The sequence below is a fragment of the Schistocerca nitens genome, chromosome 4, assembly GCF_023898315.1.
Source record: "Schistocerca nitens isolate TAMUIC-IGC-003100 chromosome 4, iqSchNite1.1, whole genome shotgun sequence".
Classification (NCBI taxonomy): domain Eukaryota; kingdom Metazoa; phylum Arthropoda; class Insecta; order Orthoptera; family Acrididae; genus Schistocerca; species Schistocerca nitens.
Window position 1 is genome coordinate 517,905,769 of NC_064617.1, and position 18,872 is coordinate 517,924,640.

Consider the following 18,872-nt stretch of genomic DNA (forward strand, 5'->3'; position numbering starts at 1 on the left):
ACGGGAATTGGTGGCTTGTGTGTGCAGATGTGTTGCTAGCTTCCTCCAGCGACCTACCAAGGCCTTATTGCTTCCATGCCATGACAGGTCGCCACTGTTATCCCTACCAAAGGTGGACATACCGGCTATTAGGTGGGTGGTCATAATGTTTTGGCTGATCAGTGTAGCTGAATTTTATAAAAATTGTTGTAGGACAATATTGTAAATTTGCATTCTAATTTTTATTTGTATGATGCTGAATTGTCTTTGTATTTATATCCACCACAGTATGCATTAATATTTCATTAATTATTGTATTGCCAATGGCTGCAGCTGGTGTAGAGAAATTTGTGATTTTGTTTATACGAACACAACTAAAAACCAAATTTGACCGAGACAAAGATCATCTGACATTAGATTGGATCTCTGATAATAGTATTAATGTCAGAATTAACGATTATGTTGCACTTTCAGTTTCAATTTTTTTTTAATATTCCAACAGTGGCCCAAATAAAGGTGGTGTTTTGGATGGTGTTCAGTATACCACTGTGGCAGTTCCGGGGGACTCGGTGGAACAGCAAGAAGAAGCATCCCCTAACTCCAAGGCTGCTAAATCACAGCCTTCACAGCACATTGAAGTGAGACCATATTTAACTTAAGAAATTAGTGGAACTGTTAATTACTTAGTAACAACTTAAATGTTGGTTCATAAGAACAACAGGTATTGTTATCATTAGAGACCGGATTATATGCATTTACATGTTGCATTTGCATATTTGGCTCCTTTTCATTGGTTATTGCATGTTTTAACTAAACACTAGTGATGATGCATATTTTCGCCCTATGTTTACAATATTTTAAAAATTTAGACTGGCAGTCTCTATCTCAATCTAGTTTTGATGCCTCACAGATTGACCGCGACCTAGAAGTGCGTGCAGCCACTAACCGAGAGGCCACTGCTTAGAGAAATCGTTACAGAAGAGAAACAGGAACAGGCAGACAAGTCAGTGCTACTGTGCCTGTGCCCCCGGTTAATCCCCTCCGCTGTCATACCATAACCATCAGCAACAATTAAATTAAACTATGCAAGCTTTTAGTCGCACGTCCATTGTTTCACTTAAGCTCTCTATAACATCATTTCATGGATAGCTGACCATCCTGGAACATTTACATATGGCAGAATTGTTTTATAGTGTCAAGTTTATGAGAAAAACATTTTGCATGAAAGAAAGTTTCAAATAGACCAGCATGTCAAGACAAGTCTTCATATCGCAGGAATGCAGAAGAAAGGACCACAACAACAACTTCTGACAACAGCAAGTCGCAGTAGCAAGGATTTGTCCAAAGATAACGAGAAAAGTCAGTTTAACTTGGATCTATGTGAAGCATTCATCACTAGCAATATTCCTCTTCACAGAGTTACAAACCCTAACCTCAAAGACATCCTGCTTAAATCAAAATGTACCAGATGAATCAACATTGCATAAAAATAACATACCGACAATTTACATAAATGTTCTGCAAGAAAAACGCAGTGAACTCAAGGACAGCATTATCTGGATTTCAGTTGACGAAACTACAGACTCTCATGGCCATTACATTACAAATTTTATTGTTGGTGGTTTAAAAGAAGAGCCTTCTTCTTCCTATTTCGCGGCCTGCAAAGAACTAGAAAAAATAAATCCTTCTATGATAACCAGATTTGTGAACGAGGGTATTAGAAAAATATTTCCAGAATCTACTGCATTTGAAAGGGTGTTTGTGTATACAGGGTGTTACAAAAAGGTACGGCCAAACATCCAGGAAACATTCCTCATACACAAAGAAAGAAAATATGTTATGTGGACATGTGTCCGGAAACGCTTACTTTCCATGTTAGAGCTCATTTTATTACTTCTCTTCAAATCACATTAATCATGGAATGGAAACACCCAGCAACAGAACGTACCAGCGTGACTTCAAACACTTTGTTACAGGAAATGTTCAAAATGTCCTCCGTTAGCGAGAATACATGCATCCACCCTCCGTCGCATGGAATCCCTGAGAATGGCGTATTGTATCACAGCCGTCCACAATACGAGCATGAAGATTCTGTACATTTGGTACCGGGGTTGTGTAGACAAGAGCTTTCAAATGCCCCCATAAATGAAAGTCAAGAAGGTTGAGGTCAGGAGAGCGTGGAAGCCATGGAATTGGTCCGCCTCTACCAATCCATCGGTCACCGAATCTGTTGTTGAGAAGCGTTTGAACACTTCAACTGAAATGTGCAGTAGCTCCATCGTGCATGAACCACATGTTGTGTCGTACTTGTAAAGGCACATGTTCTAGCAGCACAGGTAGAGTATCCCGTATGAAATCATGATAACGTGCTCCATTGAGCGTAGGTGGAAGAACAAAACTAAAATGAGCTCTAACATGGAAATTAAGCGTTTCCGGACACATGTCCACATAACATCTTTTCTTTATTTGTGTGTGAGGAATGTTTCCTGAAAGTTTGGCTGTACCTTTTTGTAACACCCTGTATTTGAGATGCTGCTCCCTTATGATCAAAGCAGGAAAAGCCCTCTTGAGTATTTTATTCCAATTTGATTCATGTGACGTACTTTGCTCATGGAGTACATCGCCTTGCTGAAGAAGTACGTTCCACATTTGTGAATGTAAATAAACTGATTTCATTCACAAAGAAAATGTTTCTAAACACTCCTGCTTGCATCAAGACCTATAAAGAAAAACTACCAAATGCGCCTTTACCTCCCGGAGCAGTGGTAACTCGTTGGGATACATGGGTCAAAGCTGTGTTGTTTTACAATGAACATTTCAAGGCCATTGGAGGGGGTAGTAAATGACTTCGATAGTGCAGAGACTTTGGCAGTTTGCCAGTGATAGGAAGGTTTTAGTGATTCTGGTATTAAAAAAGGGTTGCTGTGATTAGCACTAACTTCTCCCATATACCTGCAGGTATTAAAAAGCTTGAAACTCAAGGTTTGTCATTAAATGAATCTATTCAGTTAATGAATAAAATTATTCTAGTAAACTCCTCATTGCTGGAAGTATTCCCAAGAAAACTTAAAGAAAAGTTCAAAAACATTTTAAACAATAACCCAAGCTTTGAGCCCTTATGCCAAATTGATAGTTTTATTAATGGGACGGGTGAACTTATATTAAAAACAATAAGTGCCAACATAGCACCCAAATACAAATACTGCCCAGTTACCTCAGTTGATGTAGAATGGTCCTTTTCTGCTTATAAATATGTTTTGAGTGATCGAAGACACAATCTCACTACCGAGCATTTTGAACAGTACTTGGTTGTTTATGTTTACAATAGTAGAAAAATGTAAAATAAATTGTAAATGATGCTTTGGTCCAATAGTATTAATTAAAATCAAAAAAGTTCATGATAGTATTTTTTTTTTAATAAAATATCATGAAGTTTTTGAGTGTGCCCCTCTGCGTGCGATATCTTTCGAAGTAGTCCTGTACATATCAATAGTTTCAGTGCGACTCACTCACATCACATCTGCTTGTTACCAACAACAATAGCGAAGAAGGAACAATTCTTGAAAAATGGTGTGCATTCCCATTGCAAATTTTTAGAAAATAATCCCAAAAAGGTCCCCTTCCTAACATCTACCAGAAAGTATTCAGGAAATGATATCAACATTCTAAATGTACCAATTTTTCGTGTGGGCAGTGCTCGTTCTTGTAATTGATATGCACAGGTTTGACTTTGAGATACAATGCACACAGTAATTACCATGTTTTTTTTATTATTTGATCTTGCATATTTTGACACTTTTCACGCATTTTTAAGCATTTTTCATGCATATTTTAAGGTTTTTATGATGCATATAATCCGGTGTCTAGTTATCATTTTTTATCTTTTCTGTATGACCTTTGACTCCTTCCAACATTTAATTGAAAGTCATCCAAACCTGTTAACCAAGTGAAAGGGGTGTTTTCTGTATCTCATCCTAAACCACTGGATCCATTTCAACCAAATTTCTGAAAAGAAGAGTGGGGTGGGGTGGAGTTAGGGTAGGTGAAGACAGTGCGACATGGAAGCATAACTCAGGAATATCTGAAGAAGCTGCAACCAAATTTTATATATACAATACTCATTATTTGTATCAGCCCATCCATGTATTTTCTAGCATATTGGGCAAACATATCACATGCAAGCTGGAAAAAAAGTTACTGTGATTATAAGACTCTCCTAGCACCCCTAAGCTGAGGGCGAGAGTGAAAAAGTGTAAGATAAAAGCATAATTCAGAAAGGCCTGGAGCAATTTAAACCATATTTGGTATATACATGACTCATATTTTTTGTATAAAAGTACTTTGGGAGTAAGATAACCTCCTACCCTTAGGGGTTGGGATGAGAATGAAGTGATATGTAAAAATGTTCTAAAATGACCTGTTGGTATTTATTTCCTGTATTTAGTTGACTTGGAATACTTCAGAAGTATTAAACGCAATTTCACTCTTATCCATGCTGTTTAGTGTGTATAAGTGACGAGAATGAGCACTGTAGCAAGCCAATAACTTTTTCATTGTGTTTTGGCACCAAGATCATGCCATACAGGTGAATATCACAGATAAATTTAACACCCTCTCTGAAGCTGTATGGTGTGAAACAGCAGAGAATTAGATCTATATGTGTGCAGTATATGTGACATACACATACATGGGCGATGCCACAGGTAAAAAGCTTGATAAAAATAAATCTGTAAAGAAACTAAAGAACATGTTGTTTTCAGTAAGCAAACATTTTCTTGTCTGAACAAAAACTCTTTCACATATTACACAATAAAGATGTTTTGTTGACTGAGTTTAGGCTTCCTTAAGTGAGGTTCAAAAACCTCAGTAATTGTTACTGAAATTATCTATTAGAAAGCAGTAAGGGGATGTGTGCGAATGTCATCCTCTCAACCTGGATAGTGCTTTGTCATTTGTTGCATGTTTATTTGCTTACTACTTAATTTTGTTGTGGAACAGTATTCTAAGTTGTACTATAGCTAAAGGGTCTCTTCTCAGGTGCAGTTTGAAGATGCAAGCTGTAACTTCTACTGTAGAGTGTATTTTGTGGAACAATTTGCAAATCTTAGGGCTGAAGTACTGCCAGCAGGAGAAGAAGCTTACATTCGCTCTTTGTCTCGGTGTGTACAGTGGGCAGCTCGTGGTGGAAAATCAGGCTCAAGCTTTTGTAAAACTAGAGGTAAGGGTAGTTTATTTGGTCACTTCACATAGTACAGTTGTTTCTGTGCAAGTCTTGCACTCAGTGTCATTTTACCACTTTCCATGAACGACCGTATTTAATGGATATATAAATTGCTGCATTGGTGGTACTAAACAAGTCTGATGTTCCTAGTCGTCCTTTTATTTGTTGCTCATAGTAAAAACTATATAAAAGTTTTTGCTGTTTCAACATGGTTCCAACAACTCAAATAATTAACTTTCTTGTCAGGATGCCACTTGGAACATATTCTTTAAATGCATAAGGCATAATTAACAGCAAATTGTTATTTTTTAAGTTTATTTCTTTGAAAAGGGCATGACCTACTTCTTTTCCCCATTCTTACCCAATCCAAGCTCCTGCTTCACCTCTAATTATCTTGTCATCCATAAGAAGTCAAAACCTAATGCTCCCACCTGCTTATTGATGTGATTAATAAAACAGTAATAATAATAATAATAATAATGTAAATAATAATAAAGTTGTCTTTAAGCTGAAGATTAGTTTGAACACTGTCATGCATGTCCTGTTAGAGGAGATGGTATGCCATTGCATTTCTCCATGTTGTGAAAATACTTATCCATCAAGTTATAGGGGAAATGAAACACAGTGTTGTTAGTACTTGTCATAAATAAGTGAATGACAGTGAAGCCATTTATAAACATGACGAGTTTTTCCTATGATGTGCTTTGGCCACAACTGCACATCTTGTATGTCCAGCCCCACTTCTGGGCACACAGTTGGTGCAGTGGATATTTTATGTTCTTTTTTATGTGCTTTACAAGCCAACATGGTGTCGTTTCCTATGAGTGGAAAGTGTTCTCATTGTCTTGGTGGCATATATACACGTTAAAAAAAAAATATGAAGACCCTCTGATGACAGCAAGATTCTGTCGAAACTGGTCTCTGTGAAATAAAATAAAAATACCAAGCAGTCTTGGCTGCAGGAGATTTTTTATTCACCATTCACCAGTGATAGATCGCTCCCTATGAACATGTGCAACCAATATAAGTTACAAAGCATTATATGTCCATGTCTCATCCAAGAAAATAGATGTTAAATTTTTATCCGCTCAGTAAATATGAAAAATTGGATATCAAACAATGGAAACTCCCAGTTGGAATATGAGCACAGACAGGTACAACTAAAAGACACCTGCACATTAGCTTTCGGCTGTAGCCTTCATCAGAAAAGGAACACATATACACTCAGCTACACAAGCAAGGACACCTCACACATATATGACCACCACCTCCAGCAGTTTGGACCAAAATGCACTGTCATGTCGAACAGAAGCAGCAGTCTGAAGGGGGCAGGGAAGGGGAAGGGGAAGGAATAGCAGTATACAGGGGGGGGGGGGGGAGGGGGAGCACTGTCTGGTGGAGTATGCAGGGCCTAGACTGACAACCAACAGACACAGCATCAGGAGGAGGTTGTGAGACAGGGATGTGCAAGGATTGTGGGGGAAGTGAAAATGAAAGGAGCTGGGAAGGGGAAACATGAGTGGATATATTGACAGAGCGTAGCACACAAACAGGGTGGGAGACAAGAATTGGGAGCATGTTACAGGACATTGGTGGTGGAAACTGCTGGGTGGAGAGTGTTGGGTGGAGAGTGTTTGGATGGTGTGTTACCGTAGTTTGAGGCTGGTATAATTTTGGGCACAGAGAATGTGTTGTCAGGATAACTTCCATCTGTGCAGTTCAGAAAATCTGGTGATAGAGGAGAGGATCCAGATGGCTAAGGTAGTGAAGTAGCTGCATGTCATGCCACTGGTGATCTAGTTTGCTCTTGGCCACAATTTGGGGGTGACCATTCATCCTGGTGGACAGCTAGATGGTAGTCATACCAATATATAAATCTGTCCAGTGATTGCAGCAGAGCTGGTAGGTGACATGGCTGCTTGCACATGTGGCCCAGTTTCTGGTGAGGTAGGGTAAGCCTTTGACAGGACTGGAATAGGAAGTGCTGGATGGGTGGATTGGACAGGTCTTGCACCTGGGTCTTCCACAGGGATATGAACCCTGTGGCAAGGGGTTGGGATTTGGAGTGGCATAGGAATGGACTAGGATGTTGTGGAGGTTGGGTTTGCAATGGAACATCACTTTAGGAGGGAGGGAAGGATCTCAGGTAGGATGTCCCTCATTTCAGAGCAGATGTCCCTCATTTCAGAGGATGAGGATACGTAGCAAAAGCCCTGGTGAAGGATGCGACTCAGTTATTCCAGTTTACAGTAGTATTGGGTGATGAAGGAAACACTCCTTTGTAACTGTTTCTTGGGGGTGATGGGACGGTTGGGAGATATGATTGCGGTTTAGTACTGGTCTATAAAGGCCTTGGTGAGACCCTCGGCATAGTGGGCATTCTTGTCCGATATGCTGCCCCCATGGAGCAAAGCTGTATGGAAGGGATTTTTGGTGTGGAAGGGGTGACAGCTGTCGAAATGCAGGTACTGTTGTTGGTTGATGGGTTTAATGTGGACAAAGGTGTGGATGGAGCCATCAGAGAGGAGGAGGTCAGTATCCTGGAAGGTGGAACACTGGGTTAGGGAGGACCAGATAAGTGGGCAGGAGAGAAGGTATTGAGATTGTGAAGGAGTGAAGATAGGGTCTTGGCCCTGAGACCAGACCACAAAGATATCATCAGTGAACCTGAACCAGACTAGTGGTTTGGCGCTTTGAGAGGTAAGGAAGATCTCCCCTCGATGGCCCATAAACAGGTTGGCATAGGAGGGTGCCAGCAGCTGCCCATGGCTGTGCCTATTTGTTTGTATAACTTCCCTTCAAAGGAGAAGCAGTTGTGAGTTAGGATAAACTTAGTAAGATGTATGAGGAATGAGGTAGTGCATTTGGAGTCTGAAGGACATCGGCAAAAGCAGTGTTCAACAGCAGCAGGAGCATGGGCATGAGGGATGTAGGTGTAGAGTGAGTTGGCATCAACAGTCACCAGGAGGGATCCAGGAGGTAGAGGGGATGGGGATGGTGGAGAGTCAGTGAAGGAAATGGTTGGTATCTTTGATGTGGGAGAATACAGGCAATTGGTTATAAGTGTTTGTAATAACATCAAAAATTATTTCAGTGAAGACCAATTACCAGCCACAATTGTTGGGTTTGTGACTTTTGAGGGCCATTTGGAAGGTGGGTGTGTAGGGTGTCATAGGGGTGAGCAGGGAAATTAGGGGATAGATTCTGCAAAGCTCCTATGGCTTTTAAGCAGGGATTGGAGGTTAGGATTTTTTTTTTTTTTTTTTTTTTTTTTTTTGTGTGTATTGCTGGCCTCTCCTCTGCTGAAAGGTTGGTGTTCTTAGGAAGGGACCTGGCTAAGGATGATGAGGGCAAGTTGGAGGTAAGGAATTCCTGGGAGGCGACCAGCAGTTTGTTAGGTGAAACATGGGGGATGATCATGGTTGAATGGTGGTATGAACTGGGAGAGGCAGGTTCAGTGTTGGATTAGGTTGGCTTTGGTTGAAGAAGATTGGTGGCAAAGAAATGTTTCCATTGGAGGGGTTGGGAAAGGGAGAGTAGGTCTTTGACAAGTCCAGCCTGGTTAAATATGGGTGTAGGGCTGTGGATAGGACTGAAAGTTAGGGGTTTGGTGGAAAGATTAACAAGTGTTACAGGATTGCTTTGACTCTGGATTTGGTGGCGTGCTGGTAGGGAGTTTTGGGAGATGTGGCACATTGAACAGGTCACCTAGACAGAGTCTGGGCACTGTGAGGGGCTCATGAGAAGGAACGCTGTAGGTAGAACAGGGGTTGGATAGTGATGCCCCAAGGAAGCAGTAGGATGGGTCAGTAGATTGGATAACTTATGGAGTTGGTGACTGGAATGCCCCTCCTGGTGCTGGAGAGCAAGGGGTTAAATTTCATAGATGTGTGTGTGTAGCAGGGATTGAACAGTAGCAGTATCTTTCAGAGGGAGCAGAGGTGGTCCTGGGATGCTTGTGCCATGGAGTACCAGGTCTATGAGGGCCAGGGACTGGCAGAATCTGAAAAGGTGAAGGTCATTGTGAAAAGAGGGATGGGATCCAGAGAAAGGAATTTTTGTGGTTAGGCCATTGGGATGGGGGGGGGGAGGGGGGGGGGGTAATTCCAAGGTTTAGGCAGCATTTAAGAAACGGGGTATGGTACTAGGTTTTAGCCAGGGAAAGGGATATTTTTCTGAACTCGTGCAGGGGTCCATTGTGGCAGGAATGGCGTAGGGGAAAGGGGAATGACATGGAAATGGGGAAAAGAAGGTATTAACATGGTTGTGAGGTCTGTTACTTGATGTCAGGTAGTTTGCTGTGATATCTCACAAGGTGCATGCTATCAGACCTTAGTGATAGATTACAGGCTTTAATGAAGAGCTGATTTATTTAACAATTTAATTATTAACTACAGTTTATGTTGTACCTGACAGTCCGACTCATCACACCAACTGTAATTAACTCATATAAAATGAGTTTTTACATAAAGCTAGGTATGAAAATGCACATAGCAAATACATAGCATTTGCAAGTAATTTAAAAGGGCATATAATGCAGATAATATAGAGGTAGATGGTTATAAAAATCAAGTTGATTTATTTAGTGGTAAGTCTTGAAGCATTCTCTTACACACAGAGCTAACTCTTCTTCACAAATCAGACAATAGTACCGTGATTCATGATGATTCTTTTGTGGATTGTACACACTGTACAGCTTTGTTGGTCATATTATCTTTTCAGTGGTGGATGTGGTCCCTAAATAGTGAGATCTGCCTTCTGTTCTAGTTTTCTTCTAAGTGACATATCTTACTCCTATCAATACATTTTTTTCTAAAAAATAGATATGTGATACACCATCCCATTACTTTAATGTTAAATGGATCCCACTTCATATACTTCCATAACCTGCAGAGCAATATTTTTCAACCATCAAATAGTTTTTGCAGAGCTAAGTAATAGAAAGTAATTAATCAATTCTTGACGTGCCACTTTGTACACTCTGATTACATTAGGTTTCTTGGAAACTTTGCTGTTTCACTTATGAACTTCAACCATTTGAGCAAAGAGAATATTGGAAATAGTGAGGTCTTCCCTTATGTCTCTCTGCTTGCAAAAACTACATTGCCAGTACTTTCCGATAGTATGTGCCTTTTTGTTTGTTTTATAGTAACTAACAATCTTGGATTATTCTACAGAATTATGAATTTTGTCCTATAAAATGAACATGTTTTGTCCAGATAGGCTCCTGTCAAGTGTAAAACAATTCCATCTTTGCATTTGCCTCTGAGTTGTAGTAGTACATAAATATTTTGAGGACTATGCAATTGGATTTACATAGTACATTCAGTTTCACACAACACTTTGGTTTCTTGTTATTCATATGCTACATGGAAAATAGACAACCACATCATGAAACCATTGCTCCATTAATGCAGAGCTTCTTGTTGGGAACATCATTATTGCTCATGATGCTATTAAAACAGACCAAAACTAGCCTAATTTTATAGAGTTGCCCAGTGTATTGCAATTAATTGTCTAAAAGATGAAAAGGCCACAATAACAGCTTTAGAGTGCAGCAACAACCTCAGTAATACTTTCATTTCAACAACAGCTGTATCCTTCCACTTCGAGAGGCTGGTTGGTCTTCTTTTCCCACGTTTTTCAGTTTCCTGGTTTGCGTATACATTTGTTTGTTCAGCCATTAATGTAATGATTTCTTAAAGGCTAAAAAAGAAAAAGAATCAAAAAAGTGAATTGGTGCCAACATTTTGTAAGTCTTAATTGGAACTACTACTACTCAATGAATGGAGTCTTTCCAAGCATTATCCAGCAGTATCCAGCATGTCAGATATTCTGAACGTGCATCTGAATGTTGACCAGTGAGATGGCAGAATGCCCCCTACATCACAAGCATGCCATCTCCCTTCAGTACAGAGTTGTGAGGTGCCATATTATCATTCAGTTGAAGCCTATACGCATATCTGCCATTTCTGAGCACTAGCAAATTAAAATCTCTCCAAATCCCATTATTAATGCTGTGATTTGTTGTAATAAAATGTCAAGAAACACAATGTTTGTGGCAAAATAATTACTGTAACTTGCATAATATGAGAGTATGCCATTTGAAGGCAACGGTACATTGAGGATCCATCAAAAATGCATTGTCATTGGTACAATTTATTGTAATTAAATTTCAGTTAATAACATAGCTACAATTAAAACTTTCAAGAAATGCTAAAGTTCTAGGACTGGGTGTGAAACATTTGTGGTTGGTTTAGCACAGCGAGCAGCATTACAGATTCCTAATGAGGTGTGTGATGATGTGTTGGTTTGTGTCCCACCAGATCTTCTTCTTCCTCTTTCTTTCTTTTCACATTTTTAATAGGTTCTGATACTTTATTTTTAGTTCAATATGAGTATATACCATAACATTCAATGTTATGTAAATATAAGTGCACTCTTTGGCTTAATCTACAGAACAGCTTGCACTACTTGCAGTAACATATTTTTCCCTGTTTTCTTTTAAGTTTTGTAATTCACCTATTCAAAGATTCTGCTACTGAATGTGAACAGTGATCAAGTAAAAATGACCTTAGGGTCTTACTAAAATGTGAGAATGATGATATAATGTTTATCTTTTATGTGGAGAACTATTTTGTATCACACTATTTGTGATGAAACTTTTATAAACCTGTGTCCTTATTGACTGGACATGGTGCTTTCCTTTTTGCCTTGAAACATGTCGACAGATACTTAAGTTTTTATTTATGTGTACTAAAACAGAACAACATGACTAGCATATGAACAGTGGAGGAAATGTGCATTTTAATGACACTAACATAAGAATTTTATACACACCCGTTTCATAAACAGTGTGATTTACAAACTAGAAACATCCCACAACTGCCACTGGAGTGTGTTGTAATCGTGTACACCATATCAGTGCCCATGTACCATTTTCACAGTCACATCATTTCTGAGGATTCAGCAGCACGTTAAACTCGGCACACTCAGCATTGATGTTTGACAGCATGGTCCGTGTGCTGACAGATTAATTGCATTTACTGTTGTCTACCTCTGGCTGTTAGTCACAATGCTCACTGGAAGATGGTTCATAGATACTTACACCACCAGGGAATTCATTTATAAGCTCATCCCAATCTGTCATTCATGTTAACTAGGTGCAAAAGTCCTACTTCACTCAGATTCCTCTTCTTACTACAAATTTTATAAGGAAAATTGGTCGCATGTAACAACAGACACAAGTGAACCACCTGCAGTGAAGAGTGGAACAGCTGCTGATGTAACTACAATAAAACCATTACTGTGTTGGTAAAAGTGTTAATAAATACACAAGGTGGGGATTGATTTTTGACAGTGAGTTATCTCATTGTTGGCATCTGAGATAGAACCTGAGCAGAACTTTCTCATTTAAAGGATAGGTTACTACTCACTCTAAAGGTGACATGTTGAGTTGCAGACAGGCACAACCAAAAGACTGTTACAGTCTTTTTGTGGTACCTGTCTGCAACTCAAATGCATCATCTTTACAGTGAGTAACAATATGTCATTTTCATAATATTATTGATATTCCAACCTAAACTTTGTATTGTTTGAACTTTCTAATCTGTATTCCAGCTTTGAGACAATTAGCATGTTTTGTTTCCTGCAATTCTGTTTTAGATTTCAAAGATACAGATGGATTGCAAATGAGATAATAAATCTAACTGTATGAACCATTTAGCATGGATTTTAGAAGCAGTTTACTACTTTTAGATATGACAGATAATTTATAATGATTATGTTTCCTAAAACTTATGTGTGTACGAACTCTTAATGTGTGTTTTGTAAAACTTTCAGATGATCGATTTATATTGAAAGAGATGTCTCGGCTTGAGATGCAAGTGTTTCTTGAATTTGCACCTAACTATTTTGCATACATGTCTCGATGCCTTAGTTCAGGCCAGCCTACATTACTTGGAAAAATTCTTGGAGTGTACCGTGTTGTTTTCCGAAACTCGGTTACAAATGCAGCCTTGCGTTCAAACTTGCTTGTGATGGAGAATCTCTTTCATGCACGCTTAGTCACACACAAATTTGATTTGAAAGGATCTGTGCGTAATCGTCTTGTAAATCCAAGTACAGACCAAGAAGGTGAAATTGTGTTGCTTGATGAAAACTTGTTGAAAAGTAAGTACTTTCTCCAGTATTGGTGAAATTCACTTATGAAGACACAAAGTGTCTCCCTTTGATTTTGTCATTACCATTTTTATGTGTTTCTTATGAAATACTGTGTATTACACTGAAATATGATTTCACAATATTATACTTTTCTGATTTCTAGTGGCATGTGATTCTCCATTGTACATACACCTCCATTCAAAAAAAGTCTTAATGCAAGCTATAAATAATGACACAGAGTTCCTGTCTTCTCAGTCAGTTATGGATTACTCTCTACTAGTTGGACTGGATCAAGAAAAGAGAGAACTTGTTGTTGGTATCATAGGTTTGTATTTTCATTCTCCAAATATATCATGGTGTGATTAATATTATCAATATACATATTTGACAAGACTCACAAGTATTATAAAGAAGTAGTACAATGTCTGTGAAAACTTGTGTGTTCATGTTGTGCAGCCACTCTGATTGAAGAATTTTTTCTTCAGTTGCACGAGGTGAATATAAAGGACTGGTTACTCAAGCTGATAGTCACCTAAGTATGTGGTCCTTGCCAGATCTCTTCATAGTGAACACAGTGTTAGTGATAAATTACTTACAAATCTAAAAGAAATAGACAGTGATTATGATCACAGTCCATAATTTACTTCATTATACTCGGAAGCTAAGCATAACTTGTAGCATTTCAGATTTAAGAAATTTTAGTTAAGCAAGTAAAAATAAGAAATTAGAGATTTCGAAATGTTATAAATTATTCAGTGCTATTATCGACTACATCATGCACAACATACACTTGCTTCAGTGATATTTCAGTAATTCCACCAACAAACATTCACCATCCCCAGACATTCCCCATTTTTTGCCATGTTCCAGATTAGGCCTTTTTGAAAAGTTGTCCATTTCACTATGACAACTGCTAAATTAGTAATAATTTTTCTACAGTTTTGTAAAGCATCCACTGTTCAATTCCCTTATTTCTCATGGAAGCATTTTAAATGAACAAAAATTATCCAACAAGTAAGTTTAGCTCATTGCCAAAAGATAACAAGCTTTGTATTTTGGAATGGAAGAGGTTAGGGATGATCATAAAACATCTCATTATAAAGAATTTAAGGATACTCCATGCTAAATGTTGTGCATGAAAGTCCACAATATTAAATATCTGTAGACCACTGCATTGATGTGGGGAAAAATATTAAATATTAACTACACTCTGTACCTGATACATACATTCATCATATTATCACGTCGTAACCACACTTGAGTCCAAATCCAAAGGAAGGGTCACCAGTTAAGTACAACTCTTATCACTTAAAGCACATTTATTATGGACATCATTCACAGCCATAACAGAACTGAACTCCTGCATGGATAGTGTTGCTCTTTATACAGACTTCAAGACCCTTCCAGAAATGATAAATACTCAACAACAATCAATTGCTGGTGGTTGGGTATGAACTGGTGACTTACTGCAAACCAACCAGCGATGCTAATTGCTACACCACACCACATGCACCACAGCTCGCTGCAATATTTTTGGTTGTAAATTTAGTAACAGCCTTACTCTACAAATTGTTCTGTAGATAATTTTATGACAACTAATGGAGAGCTGATTACACATTTCAGAGATGGAACTAAATCCATGTATTTGTTCTAATTGTATTGACTCCTAGTTTTGCCAATAGAAAACAGTGCTCCCAGTTAGTGGAGCTGGACATTTTATTTCAGGTAGAAAGAGTAATTGATGATGGAAGACTGGAAAAGAGGGAGGGGCAACAGAAGGTTAGACACTCTCTGAGGAAACCATTTGTTTGAGCAATAATGGAAGCAAAGATTAATTTTTAATAGTGTTTGACAGGGCAGGAATGGCAGCTGTCAAAGTAGCTTGTTGGTTGGTTTGAAGTTGGTTAATGTTTGCGTATGAGCCATAGTGAGATGGAGATCAACATCTAGGAAGGTAAATTTGGAATTGGAGGGGAGCCAGATACATTTGAGTCAAGAAAAAGAAGGAAATATGCAGTAGCAGATTATCGGGGAGTTAATAATATTGCCAGTAAGACTGTACCAAGCCAGGGAGCAGAATTTATGGAAGTTGGGAAAGAAACGTCTGTGCAACCAGTGAAAAGATTGGCTTAGACTAAGCCATCCTGTTTCCAGTATCTATTGTTGTATTATTTTTTACATTTTAACAACCATGGTAAAAGGAGGGAGCCAAAAATTATTTCTCACTGCTTATCTTTTTAATTCATGTTAACATAATTCTTTAGCAAGTCCCTCATATTCAACACTTTGTCAGTTTATTATGATTTAATTTTATAATGTAATGAGCACCAGGCCAGATTTGGTAGCAATCATATAAATAAATTCATTTGTTTCTTTTGCTTTGCGGTTATTATTTTTTGATTAGAAACTCATTGTCCATGGTGCTATAGACAGCAACAAAACAACACCTGTACAACTTTTTATTAATTGCCATGTAGGGATTTTCAGTTTAGCCATCAAATTAAGAATATTCAGTAAGCAATAATGTCTGTGCAGTGACAGGAAGTTATTTGGTATGCTGCTGCATTTCAGTTTTATCTTTGAAATGTCACTGGATGAGTGTTGAGTATTATTTGCGATAAAGTGAGCAAGAGTATTCTAAATGTTTACAAATAATGTAACTGAAGTGGGACTTTGCTGCAAGCTCGGTATTCACCTAGTGGGATGTGGGAAACTGCCTAAAAACCACATCAAAGCTGGCTGAAAAACTGACCCTTGTTGTTTATCCACCACACAGATTATATCCAGGCCAGCACACCTCACTGTCCCAGTTTTATGTCACAAAAATTATCTATGGAACAGTTCCTACTGTAACACTATTGCTAAGTTTACAACGAAAAATATTGCTGCAAGCTGCAGTGCATGCAGTGTGGTATTGAAAGACGCCTCACTTCAACATGGATATTCAGGTAGGTTCTTTAACAAAAAAACTGTTGTGCCAATAATGAGGTTGGTTTGATAATCTGTAAAGAAAAAAGTAAGAAAAATGTTTGTTTCATAAACAACTCACCATTGAGGGATATACCGGGTGATCAAAAAGTCAGTATATATTTGAAAACTTAATAAACCACGGAATAATGTAGATAGAGAGGTAAAAATTGACACACATGCTTGGAATGACATGGGGGTTTATTAGAACAAATAAAAAAAAAAGACGAATTTCACAAAATGTCCGACAGATGGCGCTGGACAGCAAAACGTCAGTAACTCCTACCGTGACGGGTGAGAGGTACGCCGATATGTTACAGAATCGCATCATCACCAGCCTGGCTGATTAACACCTCCTGGAAAGTACGATGTTTATGCAAGATAGCGCTCCACCCCATATTGCTAGACGCGTGAAAGATCTCTTGTGGGCGTCGTTTGGTGATGATCGTGTGCTCAGCCGCCTCTTTCATCATGCTTGGCCTCCCAGATCCCCAGACCTCAGTCCATGCGATTATTGGCTTTGGGGTTACCTGAAGTCGCAAGTGTATCGTGATCGACCGACATCTCTAGGGATGCTGAAAGACAACATCTGACGCCAGTGCCTCACCATATCTCCGGACATGCTTTACAGTGCTGACCACAACATTATTCCTTGACTACAGCTATTGTTGAGGAATGATGGTGGACATATTGAGCATTTCCTGTAAAGAACATCATCTTTGCTTTGTCTTACTTTGTTATGCTAATTATTGCTATTCTGATCAGATGAAGTGAGTGCTATCTGTCGGACATTTTTGAACTTTTGTATTTTTTTGGTTCTAATAAAACCACATGTCATTCCAAGCATGTGTGTCAATTTGTACCTCTCTATGTACATTATTCTGTGATTTATTCAGTTTTCAAATTTATACTGAGTTTTTGATCACCCGGTACACCTGGTCCAGCAATCGTTCAGCTTGTTCATCCCCCCAGAAAAATAGTTTCTGCCTGACTCTGCAAGTTTCTCATTGACTGCAAGTATTAATTCCTCGTTTGATGAAAATTTCTTCCCACCAAGCCAAAGTTTCATGTTAAGGAACAGGAAGACGGGCACTTGGGGGTTAAGTCAGGTGAACTGAGTGAATGAGGAACCAATTTAAAGTCCAGTTAATGCATTTTTAACATTGTTATTGCTGATTTGTGGGATGATACATTATCTTAGTGAAAGTCTTTTTTTCCATACCAGGGTCTCTCAACCAATGCAAGTTTCAGAAGATCCAACAATGAATCATAATAGGGTCCAGTTATGGTTCTGCGTTTCAAAGTAATTTATGAGGATCTTTCCTTTTGAGTCCCAAAAAACAGTGGCCATCACCTTATCAGCTGACAAAGTGACCTTTCCTTCTTTGGTGCAATTTCACCAGCATTTTTCCTTGTTTTGGCAGCTATTTTAACACTGTGTGTAATGATGGATCCAGGTTCCATCAACAGTCACAAATCAGAACAAGTCTTCTAGATTGTGACCAAGCATCTCCAAACATTGTGTCAAAATGTTGTACTGATGCGCTTGTGGTTGACCGTGAGTGATTGCAGCACTCGCGTCACACACAGCTTCTTCAAAGTCCATTCTCTGCAAAGAATATTAAACTCTCACTCAGTTCAGATGCCTGCAGTCTCAGCAGCTCCACAGTTTTTTATTTGATGTTCTTGCATTGTTTTTGTCAATGGTTTTCTTTATGGTGATCTCAGTTGGACAGCGGGAGTGTGCTTTGTCTTTGATATGTGACCGACCACATTTAAAGTCGTGAATCCAAAAGTAAATGGTCCTCAGTGATGGTACGGAGTCCATGTTTAGCAGCAGCATGAAACTCGGTTTTCTCCATTTTCAATTGCAGTCGACACAATAACAGATGGCAGTCAACAATGAACTGTTTGCTGTACATTGTTGAAATTACTTATATGATCCTTGGAGTAATCAAGCTTACCGACAATGAAGGTGCAACAGATTTGTTCTGTTCTTTTATAGAAATTTACCAGAGTCATCAAACTACCATCATACATTCTGGTTGCAAATTTTAAATACTGCAGAACCTTCAGAAATTGTGAAAGTGCTAACCCATACAAATTAAATAGCACCCACAAATTTCTTTCCTGCTTGTTAAAACTGTGGAGTACTGCTGTCACTGTAGATGTCAACTTTTATTTGCCTTTTAACTAATGACTTCTCCTAAACACCAAAATCAATGCTTTCCAGGCTAAATTACATTTGCTATGTTTATGGGTGGCCGCATTTTCAGTATCGCAAAAACTGAATTCATTTACCATATACTGTAAATAGCTACTGAATTAATAGAATCTATGTTCTCTGTCTCAATCTAGCCATAATAGTCCATTAAGCCTGTTGGAAGAATACTGTGAGGTTTTTTTTTCTGGTAAACTATGTTCTTCCAAGGAACACACAAATTTGTATGTCAATCTGGCTTGGGAATGTTGTTTATTTTTTGGAAAACGTGCAATTTGTTGTAAAAAGAATGCCGAGTCACTCAGTTTTATGCCCCACTGT

At 38.6% G+C, this 18,872-nt stretch overlaps 1 protein-coding gene across 2 annotated transcripts in view; it reads left to right on the forward strand.

Moving 5' to 3' along the window:
• Positions 1-18,872, forward strand: part of LOC126251546 (1-phosphatidylinositol 3-phosphate 5-kinase) — a 437,758-nt gene that overhangs the window by 357,016 nt on the left and 61,870 nt on the right. For both annotated transcript variants that reach the window (XM_049952056.1, XM_049952057.1), the window contains 4 exons: positions 482-617; positions 5,017-5,197; positions 13,043-13,372; positions 13,527-13,688. In XM_049952056.1, the coding sequence (XP_049808013.1) occupies positions 482-617; positions 5,017-5,197; positions 13,043-13,372; positions 13,527-13,688 (809 nt within the window). The remainder of the gene's footprint in view (positions 1-481; positions 618-5,016; positions 5,198-13,042; positions 13,373-13,526; positions 13,689-18,872) is intronic.